General features: G+C 29.8%; 1 protein-coding gene across 9 annotated transcripts in view; it reads right to left on the bottom strand.

The window, feature by feature from the left end:
* Positions 1–19,625, bottom strand: part of px (plexus) — a 52,281-nt gene that overhangs the window by 21,831 nt on the left and 10,825 nt on the right. For all 9 annotated transcript variants that reach the window (XM_065514389.1, XM_065514390.1, XM_065514393.1 and 6 more), the window contains 7 exons: positions 16,100–16,254; positions 15,739–16,032; positions 15,471–15,663; positions 15,256–15,383; positions 14,895–15,113; positions 14,689–14,830; positions 14,533–14,611 (listed from right to left, as the gene is read on the bottom strand). In XM_065514389.1, the coding sequence (XP_065370461.1) occupies positions 14,533–14,611; positions 14,689–14,830; positions 14,895–15,113; positions 15,256–15,383; positions 15,471–15,663; positions 15,739–16,032; positions 16,100–16,254 (1,210 nt within the window). The remainder of the gene's footprint in view (positions 1–14,532; positions 14,612–14,688; positions 14,831–14,894; positions 15,114–15,255; positions 15,384–15,470; positions 15,664–15,738; positions 16,033–16,099; positions 16,255–19,625) is intronic.

The raw sequence follows: 19,625 nt of genomic DNA, 5'->3' as shown, positions 1-19,625 counted from the left end.
AATCGATTTTTGGTCAGAAATATGAGTGATCACCGATCGAACTCCTTTTCTTGATTCAACGCTTATTGGCCAAGTTATTAGCGAATTTAGATATTTTGAGCTTTTATATAAAAAATCGAATTTTGGTCAGAAATATGAGTGATCACGGATCGAACTCCTTTTCTTGATTCAACGCTTATTGGCCAAGTTATTAGCGAATTTAGATATTTTGAGTTTTTATATAAAAAATTGAATTTTGGTCAGAAATATGAGTGATCACGGATCGAACTCCTTTTCTTAATTCAACGCTTATTGGCCAAGTTATTAGTGAATTTAGATATTTTGAGTTTTTATATAAAAAATCGAATTTTGTTCAGAAATATGAGTGATCACAGATCGAGCTGCTTTTCTTGATTAAACGCTTATTGGCCAAGTTATTAGCGAATTTAGATATTTTGAGTTTTTATATAAAAAATCGAATTTTGGTCAGAAATATGAGTGATCACGGATCGAACTCCTTTTCTTGATTCAACGCTTATTGGCCAAGTTATTAGCGAATTTAGATATTTTGAGTTTTTATATAAAAAATTTAATTTTGGTCAGAATTATGAGTGATCACAGATCGAACTCCTTTTCTTAATTCAACGCTTATTGGCCAAGTTATTAGCGAATTTAGATATTTTGAGTTTTTATATAAAAAATCGATTTTTGGTCAGAAATATGAGTGATCACCGATCGAACTCCTTTTCTTGATTAAACGCTTATTGGCCAAGTTATTAGCGAATTTAGATATTTTTGTTTTTATATAAAAAATATATTTTTGGTCAGAAATATGAGTGATCACAGATCGAACTCCTTTTCTTGATTAAACGCTTATTGGCCAAGTTATTAGCGAATTTAGATATTTTGAGCTTTTATATAAAAAATCGATTTTTGGTCAGAAATATGAGTGATCACATCGAACTCCTTTTCTTGATTCAACGCTTATTGGCCAAGTTATTAGCGAATTTAGATATTTTGAGTTTTTATATAAAAAATCGAATTTTGGTCAGAAATATGAGTGATCACAGATCGAACTCCTTTTCTTGATTCTTTCGCCAAGTTATTAGCGAATTTAGATTTTTTGAGTTTTTATATAAAAAATCAATTTTTGGTCACAAATATGAGTGATCACAGATCGAGCTGCTTTTCTTGATTAAACGCTTATTGGCCAAGTTATTAGCGAATTTAGATATTTTGAGTTTTTATATAAAAAATCGAATGTTGGTCAGAAATATGAGTGATCACCGATCGAACTCCTTTTCTTGATTCAACGCTTATTGGCCAAGTTATTAGCGAATTTAGATATTTTGAGTTTTTATATAAAAAAAATCGAATTTTGGTCAGAAATATGAGTGATCACAGATCGAACTCCTTTTCTTAATTCAACGCTTATTGGCCAAGTTATTAGCGAATTTAGATATTTTGAGCTTTTATATAAAAAATCGAATTTTGGTCAGAAATATGAGTGATCACGGATCGAACTCCTTTTCTTGATTCAACGCTTATTGGCCAAGTTATTAGCGAATTTAGATATTTTGAGTTTTTATATAAAAAATCGAATTTTGTTCAGAAATATGAGTGATCACAGATCGAGCTGCTTTTCTTGATTAAACGCTTATTGGCCAAGTTATTAGCGAATTTAGATATTTTGAGTTTTTATATAAAAAAAATCGAATTTTGCTCAGAAATATGAGTGATCACCGATCGAACTCCTTTTCTTGATTCAACGCTTATTGGCCAAGTTATTAGCGAATTTAGATATTTTGAGCTTTTATATAAAAAATCGAATTTTGGTCAGAAATATGAGTGATCACGGATCGAACTCCTTTTCTTGATTCAACGCTTATTGGCCAAGTTATTAGCGAATTTATATATTTTTTGAGTTTTTATATAAAAAATTGAATTTTGGTCAGAAATATGAGTGATCACGGATCGAACTCCTTTTCTTGATTCAACGCTTATTGGCCAAGTTATTAGCGAATTTAGATATTTTGAGTTTTTATATAAAAAATCGAATTTTGGTCAGAAATATGAGTGATCACAGATCGAACTCCTTTTCTTGATTCTTTCGCCAAGTTATTAGCGAATTTAGATATTTTGAGTTTTTATATAAAAAATCGAATTTTGGTCAGAAATATGAGTGATCACAGATCGAACTCCTTTTCTTGATTCTTTCGCCAAGTTATTAGCGAATTTAGATTTTTTGAGTTTTTATATAAAAAATCAATTTTTGGTCACAAATATGAGTGATCACAGATCGAGCTGCTTTTCTTGATTAAACGCTTATTGGCCAAGTTATTAGCGAATTTAGATATTTTGAGTTTTTATATAAAAAATCGAATTTTGGTCAGAAATATGAGTGATCACAGATCGAACTCCTTTTCTTGATTCAACGCTTATTGGCCAAGTTATTAGCGAATTTAGATATTTTGAGTTTTTATATAAAAAATCGAATTTTGGTCAGAAATATGAGTGATCACAGATCGAGCTGCTTTTCTTGATTAAACGCTTATTGGCCAAGTTATTAGCGAATTTAGATATTTTGAGTTTTTATATAAAAAAAATCGAATTTTGGTCAGAAATATGAGTGATCACAGATCGAGCTGCGTTTCTTGATTAAACGCTTATTGGCCAAGTTATTAGCGAATTTAGATATTTTTTGTTTTTATATAAAAAATATATTTTTGGTCAGAAATATGAGTGATCACAGATCGAGATCCTTTTCTTGATTAAACGCTTATTGGCCAAGTTATTAGTGAATTTAGATATTTTGAGTTTTTATATAAAAAATCGAATTTTGGTCAGAAATATGAGTGATCACGGATCGAACTCCTTTTCTTGATTCAACGCTTATTGGCCAAGTTATTAGCGAATTTAGATAATTTTTGTTTTTATATAAAAAATCGAATTTTGGTCAGATATATGAGTGATCACAGATCGAGCTCTTTTTCTTGATTAAACGCTTATTGGCCAAGTTATTAGCGAATTTAGATATTTTGAGTTTTTATATAAAAAATCGAATTTTGGTCAGAAATATGAGTGATCACAGATCGAACTCCTTTTCTTGATTCAACGCTTATTGGCCAAGTTATTAGCGAATTTAGATTTTTTGAGTTTTTATATAAAAAATCGAATTTTGGTCAGAAATATGAGTGATTACAGATCGAACTCCTTTTCTTGATTAAACGCTTATTGGCCAAGTTATTAGCGAATTTAGATATTTTAAGTTTTTATATAAAAAATCGATTTTTGGCTAGAAATATGAGTGATCACAGATCGAGCTCCTTTTCTTGATTAAACGCTTATTGGCCAAGTTATTAGCGAATTTAGATATTTTGAGCTTTTATATAAAAAATCGAATTTTGGCCAGAATTATGAGTGATCACAGATCGAACTCCTTTTCTTAATTCAACGCTTATTGGCCAAGTTATTAGCGAATTTAGATATTTTGAGTTTTTATATAAAAAATCGATTTTTGGTCAGAAATATGAGTGATCACCGATCGAACTCCTTTTCTTGATTCAACGCTTATTGGCCAAGTTATTAGCGAATTTAGATATTTTTTGTTTTTATATAAAAAATATATTTTTGGTCAGAAATATGAGTGATCACAGATCGAACTCCTTTTCTTGATTAAACGCTTATTGGCGAAACGCTTATTGGCGCAAGTTATTAGCGAATTTAGATTTTTTGAGTTTTTATATAAAAAATCGAATTTTGGTCAGAAATATGAGTGATCACAGATCGAGCTGCGTTTCTTGATTAAACGCTTATTGGCCAAGTTATTAGCGAATTTAGATATTTTGAGTTTTTATATAAAAAATCGATTTTTGGTCACAAATATGAGTGATCACAGATCGAGCTGCTTTTCTTGATTAAACGCTTATTGGCCAAGTTATTAGCGAATTTAGATATTTTGAGTTTTTATATAAAAAATTGAATTTTGGTCAGAAATATGAGTGATCACGGATCGAACTCCTTTTCTTAATTCAACGCTTATTGGCCAAGTTATTAGTGAATTTAGATAATTTTTGTTTTTATATAAAAAATCGAATTTTGGTCAGATATATGAGTGATCACATCGAACTCCTTTTCTTGATTCAACGCTTATTGGCCAAGTTATTAGCGAATTTAGATATTTTGAGTTTTTATATAAAAAATTGAATTTTGGTCAGAAATATGAGTGATCACGGATCGAACTCCTTTTCTTAATTCAACGCTTATTGGCCAAGTTATTAGTGAATTTAGATATTTTGAGTTTTTATATAAAAAATCGAATTTTGGTCAGAAATATGAGTGATCACAGATCGAACTCCTTTTCTTAATTCAACGCTTATTGGCCAAGTTATTAGCGAATTTAGATATTATGAGTTTTTATATAAAAAATCGAATTTTGGTCAGAAATATGAGTGATCACATCGAACTCCTTTTCTTGATTCAACGCTTATTGGCCAAGTTATTAGCGAATTTAGATATTTTGAGTTTTTATATAAAAAATTGAATTTTGGTCAGAAATATGAGTGATCACGGATCGAACTCCTTTTCTTAATTCAACGCTTATTGGCCAAGTTATTAGTGAATTTAGATATTTTGAGTTTTTATATAAAAAATCGAATTTTGGTCAGATATATGAGTGATCACAGATCGAGCTCTTTTTCTTGATTAAACGCTTATTGGCCAAGTTATTAGCGAATTTAGATATTTTGAGTTTTTATATAAAAAATCGAATTTTGGTCAGAAATATGATTGATCACAGACCGATGTATTTTGCAGATGTTTTTAATAAGTGGGCGTATTAGTGGAAGTGGACAAATTTTATTTATGTAAAAACTTTTGTGGACTATGTATTGCGAACATTTAAAAAAAATATTTAAATATTTAAATCGGTCCGGCCGTTCTCTACTGATGCAATTACCAACGAACGACATTTGATTTTTATTTATATAGATATGACGGATTGTAAAGGAAAAATATTTCGTTTAGTGTAAGAAATTAAAAGAAAACATAACGCCTCTCACAATTCGAAAATTTTCGCATATTTCTACATGTACCTTTATTTATGTACTCTTATTTCACTCGATATTTTGGACAACAATGATTCGAAAGAACTTTTTATTATTTTAAAATATAGTAGCCTCTGAATGGAACATATAGACCAAATTATTTTTCAGATACTCATATTTTTGCAAAACCTATTCCACTCTATAGGCGTACAAATGTCACGTATGATGATATGGAATCCCCATATGCTTTTATTTAGGTAATCGATATTTTAAAATCGTTAAATTTTTGTCATCTACATATTTCTCATTTTCGACTTACTCCAAAAAATTTAGGTGATAACATTTTTTTTTTACTTTTTTTGCGCAAGATAGGATTTGATTTTAGATCTTAGAAATGTCCGTAAATTGATTTTCTGCTATACGATTTTTTTACTTTTTGATCCTCCATACTTTTTAGAAAATACCATATTAAGATTAAATGTTTTAAAAATACCTTTTTTGAATTTACATTTTTTAAAAGTTTATTTTTTAATTTCGTTCCTCACTTGCAATATTTCATTTATAGAATAGAAGGCCCTATTAAATACACCTTATAAATATTACGGGTTCCCATCCATTTTCTTGTTTATGTCTTTTGCCACCGTATTGCATTTTTTGGCAGAAAATATTAAAAAAAAAAAACTATGAAGAAAGGCACATAGATGTAATGTTTTGATGCCTGTCTCTTTTTAACTTACCCCTAACAAGTACGTATATGTAAGTAAGAGAAATTCACTGTTTAGTCATCAGACCAAAAACCCAACCAAACTATAAAATAAATATGTTTAAAAGCATAAAACATTCACTGACATTGTGGCAATGTGGTTGTAGTATTTACTTCACACCACCAAATAAGACACGCTCACATGCGAGGGTCACTAGAAAATTCTCAATGGTCATAGCAAAACCATTGTCAACCCTTTGGAGTTTTACAAATTTGCAAAAATTGTAATTTCAAGACCTTTATTCCTATTCGCAAATCTGTTGTATATATAAGTATATATAAGTTTATCATTCCGTTTGCGACACCACAATATACAGTGGTGGCCAGGAATTTAAGACAAAAATTGTTTGCTAAATTCCACGTGATTGTCAATTATTTTTTCAAATATTTCCACAAATATGTATGCATGAGGTCTGTTTTAACACACAAGTGTGTTTTATTCGACTGTGTCAATTCAAACATATTCACACGAACACATACAAATTTTCAACAACTTGACCAACAATTTTTTTTTTTAAATAAACATATTTTCTCACATTTATATCATTATATTTTTATTATTATAAAATATTCGGACCAAATTTCTTATTTTTAGTTCCATTAGTTTCGGTCATATCATGTTATTAACAGCGGATGTTCGCTGAGGTGGGTCAACGTATTTCCACATATCTTTGTCCATATATGTTTTACCGATTTTTCCAAATATTTTTCAGAAACTAGAAACATTAATAATAAATTTCATACCCTTAGAGGTCCTTTTATTTTGGCGCTATCGCACTTAAAATTCAGTTGATGAAAAAAATTCAAGTATTTGTCTTAAATTGGTGGCCACCACTGTATATATATTCTGGATCGTTATAGATAGCGGAGTCGATTAAACCATGTCCGTCTGTCTGTTGAAATCAACTTTCCGAAGCCCCCAAATAACTTACATACACGATTCATACATCAATATCTCCGAAATTCTTCCGACTCGGTTGCAAAATGGACAACCTCGATTTGTTTACATATTTTTGACCTATATCTGGATTACTAAGTCATTAATATAGACAATATGGATATCTAATGATAGATATTTCAAAGACCTTTGCAACGATGTATATAAGTTGGACCTACAATGGGTCAAAATCGGAAAAATATTTTTTTTACCCGATTTTTTCACCAAAAAAATTGTTTTCAGAAATAAAAAAAAAAAAATTTCAAAATTAAAAAAAAAAATTAAACAACTGGAAGAAAAATTTAAATTTTGTTTACATAAAAATATTTAAATTTTTTATTTTAAAAGTATAATTTGGTGATTTGATTTGGGTATATAAGATTCGGCACAGCCGAATATAGCTCTCTTACATGTTCTTTTGCTAAAAGTTTATATAATAACACTTGTTAAGCAATTTCCTAGCTAACGGGACCGATTTTACTGAAGAATAAACGTTTAAAATTAAGTACTTTTGAAATTTTGGTAAAAAATGTGCGATATGAAAACACATTCGAACATTTAACGTTTTATGATTAATTTTCAGTTTTTACTAAAGAATCGGGTTTCAATAAAATTGATTCGTTAAAATATTTTGCATGAAATAATGCCAAACTGCTCTTTTTACAAATGAATTTTGGGGCATTTTGGCACATTTTCAAAACCACTAGTTTTTTTGTGACATATTAATTTTTGTTACTTAATTTTTAGACATACATACATATCCCAGCAGTTAAGCAAGTAGTCAATGTATCCCTTAAAGACAGTAATTGTCACAAATGTTTTATCACTTGGCTGACTCCATTTTATATATTTTGGTCATTTGACACGTGTGTGCACTTTGTAGTGCAGAGAGAAGACAATTGGTTACTTTATGCATCCCAAGTAATCTAGCGTGAAGACAATTGTCACTTAAGTGTCTCTAAGTAATCTTGAGTGTAGTCACTTTAAACGTTTTGTGAGTAATTCGTACAAACTGTTTTTTTTACAAATTGTGTTAATATAATTCTCATAGTTTATTTTTATTTTTGCTTAAGTATACGGATATCGTATGTAACATAGCATGAAGTCAATAGTCACTTTAGTGTGTCTTAGTAACCTATGGTGAAGTCACTTTAAACTTTTTTTTGTACTGCAGTTTATTTTACCCACCAGAAGCGTTGACTACCTTCGATCAGCTATCCGATAGTCACATTGTAATCAAAAGGGTCATTTGACCCCCTGCTTAGGACATGCACGTGTTAAAATAACTAGTCAAGTAGCTGATCAAGTAACCAGTTACAAAGCTAGCAATGTAACTGACGCTATGTAACCAGTTTGTGAATCCAATGCGTTGCCTACTTTGGACCAGCTATTAGACAGTCCCATTGTAATCAAAAAGAGACAATTGACCCCCTGCCTAGGACATGCCCGTGTTAAAATGACTAGTCACGTGGCTATTGAAGTAACCCTAAATGATGGGTAAAATCACTAGTTCGGTACTGTCTCCTAGAACTGCTGGGATGTATATGTATATAATTTTCTAGGAAGATACATAATATGTCTGGGATCTGTACATCAAATTTGTGTCTTTACGGGCTATTAAATTTTAGATGACTGTATACACATGTATGTATGGATGTCGGTAAGTATGTATTAGTACGTGTTTAACAAAATGTTTGTGGATGCAATAAGCATAAATTCAATGGTTACCATATCCTCTTACATAAAATATTTTTATTCATCCAACTGCTTTCAACCACTCTGAATTAGTGGTTATCTTTCGCCATTTACGTTTTTGCAAATGCTTAAAGACTTTGTAGCATAAATACTTAGTTAGACGAACTACCACGGTTTGTCGTACGTTTGTTAACATGTAAATTAGGGAGGACCACAAAAAATCTTGTTTATTTTCTTTCAACACATTACGTTCGCTGGAGCTCTTTAGAAGTGATTTGTCCGATCTTGAGCAAAACATTTAATTATTTTATATTCCATAACATAATTTCTTGACTTTCAAACAAATTTCCAAACATTGTTTGTGTCATAAAATCTCTTTAAGAGATAATTAGTGAACTTTCCAAAAATATGAATAGATGTTCAAACGTTAGGTTCATGGAATCTTATATTTCGTTTTAAGAATGGAAAAATAAAATTATTTCTGGCGAAACCCCCTAATATAAATACTACCTAATATGTATATTCGTTTGTATGTACAGTGGTGGCCAAACACAATTAAATTACACATCTGCTCAAAATAATAGATACACCAAAATTTATTTTTTAAAAACGAAAAAAAATAATGGTATATTGTAAAATTATAAAAAAAATTAAGTCGATTTTTATTTATAGTTAAAAGGAGAGTAAAAAACAAAAACAAAATATTTCATAATTAATAATAAATATTATAAAGTAAATTAAATTTCTTAAATTTCGAAAAATTTGGTGCTCATAATAATAGATACATTTTTAAAAATTCTTATTAAACAAAAGCTAATAAATTTTATCTTAAAAAAATTAGTTTATTATTAAAGTAAAGCTAGTATCCAGTATATCCACCTTTGTTTTGTAAAACTTTCTCCACTCTTCTGGGCATACTGGATATCAAGTTCTGACACTTCTCCAATGGAATCTCGTACCATATTTTTTGCGTTTTCTCCCATAAATCGTCTTTATTTTTGAAAACTTCCTTCGAAAGCCTTATCTTTAATTCACTCCACAAGTTTTCTATTGGGTTTAAATCAGGGGATTGGCTGGGCCAGCTTAAAACAGGTACGTTATTCTCCAAGAACCAGTTTTTAACTAATCTTGAACTATGTTTTGGGTCGTTGTCCTGCTGGAATGTCCATATTAATGGCATATTTTCCGATGCATATGGAAGCATTACGTTTTCCAATATGTCTCTATACCCACTAGCATTCATGGTATCTTCTATTCGGAATATCGGACCAACACCATTCCATGAAAAGCAACCCCAAACCATTATGTTTCCCCCGCCATGTTTTACCGTCTTTTTTGTAAATTTAACGTGGAATTCTTTTCCTTTTGGTCGGCGTACATTTCTTTGGCAGTCGTTTCCAAACAAATTTATTTTTGTTTCGTCGCTCAATAAAATATTTCTCCATTTTTTTTCGCCTTCACACCCGGACCATTGTAAGTGCTCTTTAGCAAATTCTAATCTTGTCTTGATATTTTTTTTGGCGCATTAGTGGCACTTTTCTGGCAATTCTTCCCGGCAATTTAGCTTGTAAAAGACGACGACGAACTGTTTGTGGACTGATTTCGTTACATAGCTCCGCAGAAATAGCTTTCGATGATATGAAAGGGTCTTTTTTAACCATAAGGACGATCCGCCTATCTGTTTCTGGACTGGTTTTCTTTGGTCTACCGCGAGTTTCTCTTTTTTGTTTTTTAGATAAAGCATTTTGGACAAAATGTAAAGATCTTCCTATGCTCTTTGCTATTTCCCGTAATGATTTTCCTTGATTTCTCATCGTTTGAACAATTTTTTTCTCATCTTCGGTACAATGATGATTTCGTCCCATTTTCTTCAAAAGAGTCCTATTTTTTATAAAATTGTTGCTAAAATTTAAATTATACTTACTGTTTCACGTAAATAGGAACAAAAAATTGCACAAAAAAAAAATTGTATATAAACAAATTACAAATTACTGATGTGTATCTATTTTTATGAGCAAATAATTTTTTGTAATTCAAATAAATTCGTTTTTAAAAATCAACATGAAAGCAAATAGTTGCCAGATTTTTGACTGACATGACATTGCCAGATAGAAATTTTAATAATATGATGTATTCTTAACGCTTGCGAGGAAATTTTCAATATTACCGCCATTTAAATTTTTTCCAATTAGGTGTATCTATTATTTTGAGCAGATGTGTATATTAACTATAACTCATTTTATTTTTAAATTTTAATAAGGAAATAGAATTGTTTTTTATTTTCTTAAATCTAAAGGTCAATAAAGGAAACTTACATATATACCACAAAATGGAATTATAAAATTCAGTAATAAAAAAATATTAAAGTACAATATTTACTGGGTTGGTCACATAATTAAAACTTTTAAAATTTTTGACCGTTTAACATTGTTTATAATTTTTTTAATTGCCCTATGGTGTAAGGCGTTGTCGTTTTACGGCTAATAATGTTTAAATGTTCTTAGCTTTTTTAAGACGTCTGCAGACTTTCCAATAATTTATAAAAAATAATAATAATGAGTTTTTTTCGTCCAATGACTCTTCTAAAACTCATATAATACGATAATTAATGTAACCATTTTTACCCTTGCAAAATTGAAATTTTTACACAAACACAACAACAATAAGTTTTATGTATGTACATTAGGCATATAACTAATTTTGGCGATATTTTTGGCATACCACCACATGATGGCCAATGTTGTATAAGTAATGAAAATCGCGCACCAACAGCAATTTCTAAAATAAACCAAATTTTTTTTTTCTTTGAAAAATTATATAAATAATTTAATTTTTTTTTGCAAGTGTGAGGGACACTTCCCTTATTTAAAAATTATCTTTTGTAGTAGTCCGCAGTTATTATTAAAATAAAATATATTGTTTTTCAAAATAATTAAAAAAATTGAATCAAAAACTTTATTGCGTTTGGTGCGTGAACTTTTTTAACAACCGCGAAAAAATAATACCGTGGTTTTTTGTATTTTTTAATACTCTATACGACTATGCTATGCCAATTAGCATATTTGCAAAAATTGTCAATAGTTATATCCCTAATGTACATAGTTTTAGTCTTTTAGCGATAGTTAATTTTTTTATATTTAAAGTTTGTTGGCGGAGTATAACTACTCACAAATCCCACGTCGATTCAAATAAATCCCCAGTCGACCAAGATATAGGAAGCTGGAACACTTAAACCTTGTTATTAAAATCTAGAGTGATAACGGTACTCCACCAGTTCATACATCGAGTTATAAATGGTACTCCACCAGTATCGATGAGTTTTTATGGTCTACACCAGGGTTTATCCACGCGGTTTGTGTAAACGACATAGAACAGAAACTGTTATACGAAACCTTAAATCAAACACGCGCCAGAACGAGACGCACAATTGTCGAAGGCCAAAAACGAAAACGAGTCTGATTGCCCTTAATAAATAATTACAATGACGAGCGAGTTGTGAATCCATCCGGATCTACTTTGTGATTGTGCAAAAGTTTGCAATTTCGCAAGGGTACAAAACAGTGACTTATGCCCGTAATTTCAATAAATAGGTATCTATCAGTGCTCAGTTACTTACGGAGTAAAAATATTTGGTTGTTTTTACCCGTAGATATTGATTTGAAATTAATGTAAAGTTACCTTTTAGGTAAATTTATCTGCTGGGTAATTAACACCGTAGATATCTATTTGTTGAAATTACGGGCATTAAATATTTTCAATTGGATATTCATTACTTGAATCTACGAATATTTAAATTATATGGCCACCACTGTATGTATGTATGAATGAATGTATTTTTTACTTATTTTGGGGGGTTTCTCATTCTGAATTGTACAATACTTATGAAAACTATAAGTACGCTTTCATTTACATGTACATAGCTAGTATATATGCATGTAGTTTATATATTAAGGGTATAACATCTTTTTGGTGCCGTTAGTGTGCTGAAAATGGAAAAGCAAAAAACGGAGTGCCGAACGTAATTATTATTAAAATAATTTGGAAATACTCAACATTACAGAATATAATTTTATGTATAGATTCTAAACTTTAGAATAATGTGTATTTTAAAAAAAATTTATGGCCGGATTTGTTATAAATAAATTTCTATTAAACCATTTTTTTTATTATCAAAAATGTATACCCTAATGTACAATACATACATATGTCCGTATGTATGTGGGGCGTTTGGATTTGAGTGTTTTTTACCATGGTTGACATGATAACACCAAGTAATTCAATTCGAAATACTACTTTACATTATTGATGTTAATGTGTTTGATATAAATGTTTATTTTTTGTATATGCTTCACTACTGTGGTAAGGGTTATATATGTTTGTCATTCCGTTTGTAGTTTCTATAATATTAATTTACGGCAATATAAAGAAGAAGCGGAGTCGATTTATGGTTTCCCAGGCCCACCGGTACCCTACGGATCTAATATTGATATCAATATATCAGATATTCACAAGAATTTTGTCATTGAAAATAAGCAAAATCGGTAAATAATTGTCATAGGTATAACCAATAAATCAAAAAATTGTTTTTATTAAATTTTTGTTCTTTATATTAGGTTAAAAGGGAATATAAAATTCGGTACGGCTGATTATAGCACTCGTGCTTGTTTTTAAACATGTTTACCAATGTATTTGCAGTCAGGGAAAATTTATATGGCGGTGTGTTTGTTTGTTATACTTTTTCTCTTTAATTTTAATATGTATGTATTTATGTAAATAGCTATTTGTAGTTTTATGATCTGTTTATGTTTCGAGTTTTCTTCCTTGATATTGTACCCATGTTTGAAAGAGTTACTGTTTCTTTTTTATAATGTTTGCATTGTTAGCTATGCATGTTTGGGGGTATAAAGGCGATGGTAAAGTGTTTTGTAAATACTTTTATAAACTGTATACACATTTCGGAATATAAAGGGAGAGAAAATAAATGTGAAAGAGTGTATATAAGGGTGGCTGCTGTAACACTAGCTCTGAAATGTACATTCTAACACCCTATGCAATACTATTACTGTTATTGTCAAAATCTGCATATTTTCATTTTGACATTTGTAAAAAAAAAAGATTATATATTTTCTAGTTTGGCGTTTAAGAGGATTTTTAAAACATTTTATAATTTTAAAACTGTGCACCATAGAATAAATATGTATGTATATAGAACGGATGGAGAGAGAAATGTCATGAACAAAATTAAACAAACTCTCTTTTCATACATATAGGTGATAAAATGACAAAATACATGGCAATACATTCTCATGAATTAGGTTTTTGACAACAGACTTAGGTTATTAGCTCTCAGTTACCTATCTAGTCATAGGGTAACATAGATACTAGACGTAATCATAGATTAATACATATAGATCGAAAACTCTCCTGTCAAAGACCTAACCTAGTTGTCCAAAACCTAAGTTATGAAAATGTATTAGTAAACAAAGTATTTGAATACAAAATCAACACTCGTATCTCTATGTATCTAGTTGTCATCTATGTTATGTACTCTATCTGATATGTCAATAAGTCCCTTTCAAAAGATTTACCTAAATGTTGATAAACATTTTGTTTGCATGTTAATAAAGTTATATGTAAGTCTAAAAATCAGCACCATTTATTTAAATATCAATTGGATGTAGAAAAGCAGAAATGAATTTTAAAATGAAAGCAACTAAATTATTTTCAGTTGATGTGTTTCTTGTTTCTTTTACATGTTCATATGTATGTATGTATTTATGTAAATGTAGTTGTAACCATATACTAAGCCGATTTAGTTGAAGACCATGTAATGTACTCGTAAGTATGCATTATATTTTGTTTTCTCGCTTTCCAACTTAAAATTGCAACAACGAAAGCATATTGGTATTATTATCGAACACTTGTCTAAATGTTAAGTGAGTGAAGCCAATTGATATTTATTCATTTATTGCCACTTGATTTTTTTCAGCAATGTGTGTTAATTTCTGTATTTGTGTTTATAGTACACAACAGTTAACATTTGTCTTGCTCAATAAACTGCTTATAATTTTGTATTTGTTTTTATGAAATATGATATTCGAATAAGCACTTACCATCTCTAGACTTGTCGTATAGCTTGGGTGAACTGTTCTTTTTAGCTGAGGCAACTGGTCTCATGGCAGTGTTAATTGGCTAAACCGCACAAAAGAAAGAAGGGAAAATAAAGGAAATACTAAATATTTACAATCAATAAACCAAGGATGACATACAACTCTGTCTGAACGTTCGCCACAAGGTAAACGCGCGACCGCCACATCTGGACTGTCTTCTGGGGGTGGGGGTTGTGGTACCCAATTATATGCACGCTTAGATATTGGAACACCAAAACGATCATGTTGTGAAGCTTGTTGCCTTTAAAAAACAACATAAATTTAATAAATGCATATGTATGCCACAAATGTTTAACAAAATTTACCTTAAGGTTTCATAACAATCTAAACAGACAACAGCATATTCACCATTTTCTAACAGCAGGCCATCTTCACTTTTTCGATTTTTCACAAAGGGAAATTCATTGACTGGCAAAGCTCTAACTCGTTTCCTATAAGTGGTTATACCACACAAATGACAAATATAATCGTGCCAATTATATTTACGGTCTACTGCATTTATAGAAGGATTTTGGGATTCATATCTGAAAGTAAATATGCAACATACATATCAATTGAAAACAAAGCAATAAACAATATACAAATGTAGTTACAAATGTAGTTACATACATATATTGAAATGTGATATTTTAAAAAAAGAAATGCAAAAAATTATAGTTTACTTACTTTCGCCACTGCTTCAATAGAGAATGATAACAGAAGGTACAAACATAAGCTGAATAATCTGGCCGTAATTGTTCAGCATTTGGCAAGGAACTGTGTTTTAGTAAGAAAGGAAAATATGGTCTTGAACCCTAAAAATAATTAGCACAAGGTTAGTTAGTTAGTTAGTTAATATAATAAAGATGTTGAAAATAATAATTCAGTTTGTGTTTAAGTACCTCTTTACTGGCATATAAAACTCTAGCCAACGTTAAATCAGAATGTAAGCCACATAAAAAGCAATATATTGACGTGGAAGTAGCTGGTGTCGATGAAACCGATGGTGTAGACGGCGGGGTATTAATACTCAAACCTCCATGTCTAGAACCATTGGGCGAAGAAGAGGTAATGACTGGAGACGGAATGTTATATCTAAATTAAAAGAAAACACACATACATAAATAAAATTACGTTTAAACTAAATGTTTTTAGGATTTTTCAACGCACCTTCTGTGTTCTAACGGTACTCGTTCTGCATCCATTGTTTCCCATTGGCGCGCCAAATGATTTACGCAATCTTTACATGCCAACACACGATTACCATTTGGATCATTATTAACGGCAGACCCGCTGCTACTGCTTATATTGTTATCACGACCATTATTATTACTATTATTTGAATTCGAATTTGTGTTGCCTTTAAGACAAGGAAAATGCATAGCGTGGGAATTCATGTGCTCAGCACTTGTGGATAACCACTCCATTTTATTGGAAGCGCATAAAGTTTTGCATATGTAACATCTGTAAACGATTTGAATTTTGTTTTTAAATAAAGAAATCATTAATATTTTCGTTGGTTTTCTCTTACGGATATTGGCCATGTCCATTTTCAATTTGAGGCTGCTGTTGTTGTGGTGCTCCCACTTGGAGTGTGGGTGTCGTTGGTCGTGAATCATTGTTTCTTAAAGGTTTTATATCCCGAGGTTGGTGCGTGGACGAATGATTGGAATTATTTTCGGATGGCTAAATAAAAACAAATATTAAATAAATAATGTGTCACCATATTTGTCATATTTGATATGCATATATACAATGTATGTATGTCATCATATTAACAAATTGTATGCGTAATATAATACATTTTTAATGCCTAAGTTTAAAGTACATACACATAAGTATATCGATGGCCACGATGGTTCACACCTCGTAACCGACAATTTGTTTCTTTATCTGTAGAACTTTTTGAATTTTTTACCAATTCTACACTCTTTCAATTATTGTCATGTTCATGTTCAAATGTTCACAGTTCAAACAAAAAATTCAAACTTTGTCGTTATAACCATTGATCAGAGCTGTAAATGAAAATTAATTCGCGAATCATTCACACACAAAAATTAATTGAATGAAATTTGAGTCATTTCAATTGACTCTTTTTTCTAATTCATTTTAATTAATTCAAAATCAATTCAATTCAAATGAATTGGAAATGAATTGCAACTCATTTTTACAAATTCATTTGAATTGGAAATGAATTTAAATTCATTTCTGCCTAATTCGTTTGAATTGATTCAAATTTCATTCAATTCAATGAATTAATTCAAAATTTAGCTAATTCAAATTGAATTAAAATCAAAAAAGTAATGATTCATTTACAGCTCTGCCATAGATAAATACATACATATTAATCGGAAACTCTGCTTTTATAGACCTATCGTTATAAAATTCAGATTCCAAACAATAATACAAATTTGAGTATTGTATTATATTGTACATTGAATCACAAAACGACGTTTCAACAAATTTTCCATAAAAATTTTCCACAGTTCAACAAAATCGAAAAAATTTTGGAGTCTTTTTAAACCACTACACTACTGAGCCGATTAAAACGCAATATATAAACGGATTAAAGGTTATGTAAATTTGAACTTTTCTAAGTTTGATAATATCGGTCTAACGCTTTTTAAGTTATCATAAATTATGTGGAGAAACATCTAACAAAATTCAAAATTTTAGAAAAAAAATTTTTTTTAAAAAAATCTATGGATAGATAGAATTAAAAAATGTTTCTACTTAGGTAACCATGATGCATCAAATCTATATAGTGATTATTGAAGCCTTTTTTTTGTTGTTGACCTGTGTAATTTGTCTGATCACTTCCAGTGTTTAAATTTACATATGTACCTATTTTCAATGCATTCACTTTACGACAACTAAGAGAAAATAAACAAGCAAGAGCAAAGTGATGAAAACATTAGCTATAGTTGGAATTTGTCGTTTCACAAAAAACATATGGTATGGAGGTATTAAAATCGCCAACATTCTAAGGTATATACTACTTATTTAAAACACATGCCAATTTGTATGAATGGGTCAATGGCACTAAATCATTGTTGCATCCTTATCAATAAACAAAAATATGTAAAAGCTCAAAAACATATATATTCTCCAATGATAACAAAGTAATTAAATAAAAAAAAAAAAAAAACTCTTATCATTTCACCTTAATTGGGGAAAATAACAAAATGTTGAATCGTGTTCAATTAGATTTCTTAATCGTTTCGAAATTAAACACTCGATAACAACCAGTGTGTAATATAAAGATTACAATATAACATGTTCCATAATCATTGTTACACTTATTGTCTCGTGGATAATTTTTTATTTTTTTCATTAATTTTTCATTTACATAACCGAACTCTTATTAGGGCCTTCTTATATGGTTAATAAAAGCTACTAACTATATAATAAACTACAAATAAAATTCATATTAAGAATTGGAGGTATGAATAAAAATTCGAATTTACGAAAAAGTTTGTTTTCACTTTTGGCACTTCTGTGATTTTGTTGATGCAACATTTTTTTTTAGTTTTAATTAATAAATTCAACACAATAATCTCAAAATCGTAATTCTAATCTGGTTATTACTTAAGGACGCACAGACCGATTATTGTGGCTTGTCATTCGACAGTAAATAAAAACCTATTTATAATTGTTAAGACAAGGAATAGTTTATTTTACCGAAGGACCTTACCCTAAGGAGCTTTTTGTGCATTGTACAAGGTTTAATAAAATTCAATTTTTATTGCGGAATTTTTAAACATTGTTATTTAAGTTGTAGAGTTCAAGAAATTCGAATTAAACCGTTGTTTGACCAACATATTGATATGTCAGCTTACACAGATATGCGAACAAAAGCAAATATGTAAGATGGCTAATTATATTTTATTTGACACTCAAGTCATACAGTCAAATAATCATTGAAATAAATCTGCCTACACAAACTCTTAATATGCTTTGATACTCTCTTATCAGCGACCAAATATACAATGTCAACATGTGAATAAAACAAACAAACAAACAAACAAACTTTGAAATGTTTTAGAATCTGTACTGACAAACAGAAGAAGTTCCTCGTTGTAGTATTAATTTTGTATACTTAAAAATAAATAAAGATAAGATTATAATACAGACGACACATTAGGATGGCCCGGTTTGTACCACCTAACAATATTTTATTTCTATGCGTTCTACGCTAATATGTGACATGTATGTATTTCTAGGCGTTTTTCAAAACTTTCTGAATTTATATCAGTGAGTATAAACCACCTTTAATAAACCTTTAACCCGCAATGTCTGTTTTGTTGCTGTTAATGTGATAACCCCATGTTACATGAGGCACCTTTGTGTTTTCTTATCTTTTAAATGAAAATAAATATAAATACTTTCACATTAGTACTGTTTAAATTCCTGTTTTTTTTTTTTTTGTTTTTTTGTTATTGTTATTATTTTTCGTTTCTTTAATCCCCACTACTGATAGTAATGAGTATGACTATTATTTTTTGAATTTTACTCTCAATTCAGAAAAAGATTTGGAAATGTTATAATTCATTATGAGTACCAAATTATCTTATACTTTGCGGACGGTTATTGATTAATTTACGTATCGGTAATTTTAGTTTTGGTTTAAATTCACTTGAAAAACATATAAATTTCTTTATATATTGTTACGAAATTGTACTTGAATTCAAATATAACGATTTTAAGGGCTGATTTAAAAGTAGCATAATAACAGTGCTGTAATAGCAAACTGTAACATATCTGTGGGCATTATTAAATAAAAGCTTTCAGTTGACCATTGATCGTAAGTTGGCAACGCTGTTTGAATTCGAATATTCAGTTAAGGAACATTGTAGAAATAGAGCTTTCTAGATGGTAATGCAGTGTTATAAATAGTGGCAGAGGTTGCAGTCGTGAGGGAGTTTATCAGAGACGCTTTTCGAATAAACATCAACTGAGTGCCTTAAAGTGTGTTGTGTTTTTCAAGTAAATTCGTGTACATTATAAAGTGTGTATTTATTTCTGCGAATTTATAAACGTGTATAAAAAAACACTGA

Source organism: Calliphora vicina, chromosome 5 (assembly GCF_958450345.1).
Source record: "Calliphora vicina chromosome 5, idCalVici1.1, whole genome shotgun sequence".
NCBI lineage: Eukaryota > Metazoa > Arthropoda > Insecta > Diptera > Calliphoridae > Calliphora > Calliphora vicina.
Note: the sequence above shows the minus strand (reverse complement) of the source record. Positions and strands in the feature narration are given on the sequence as shown.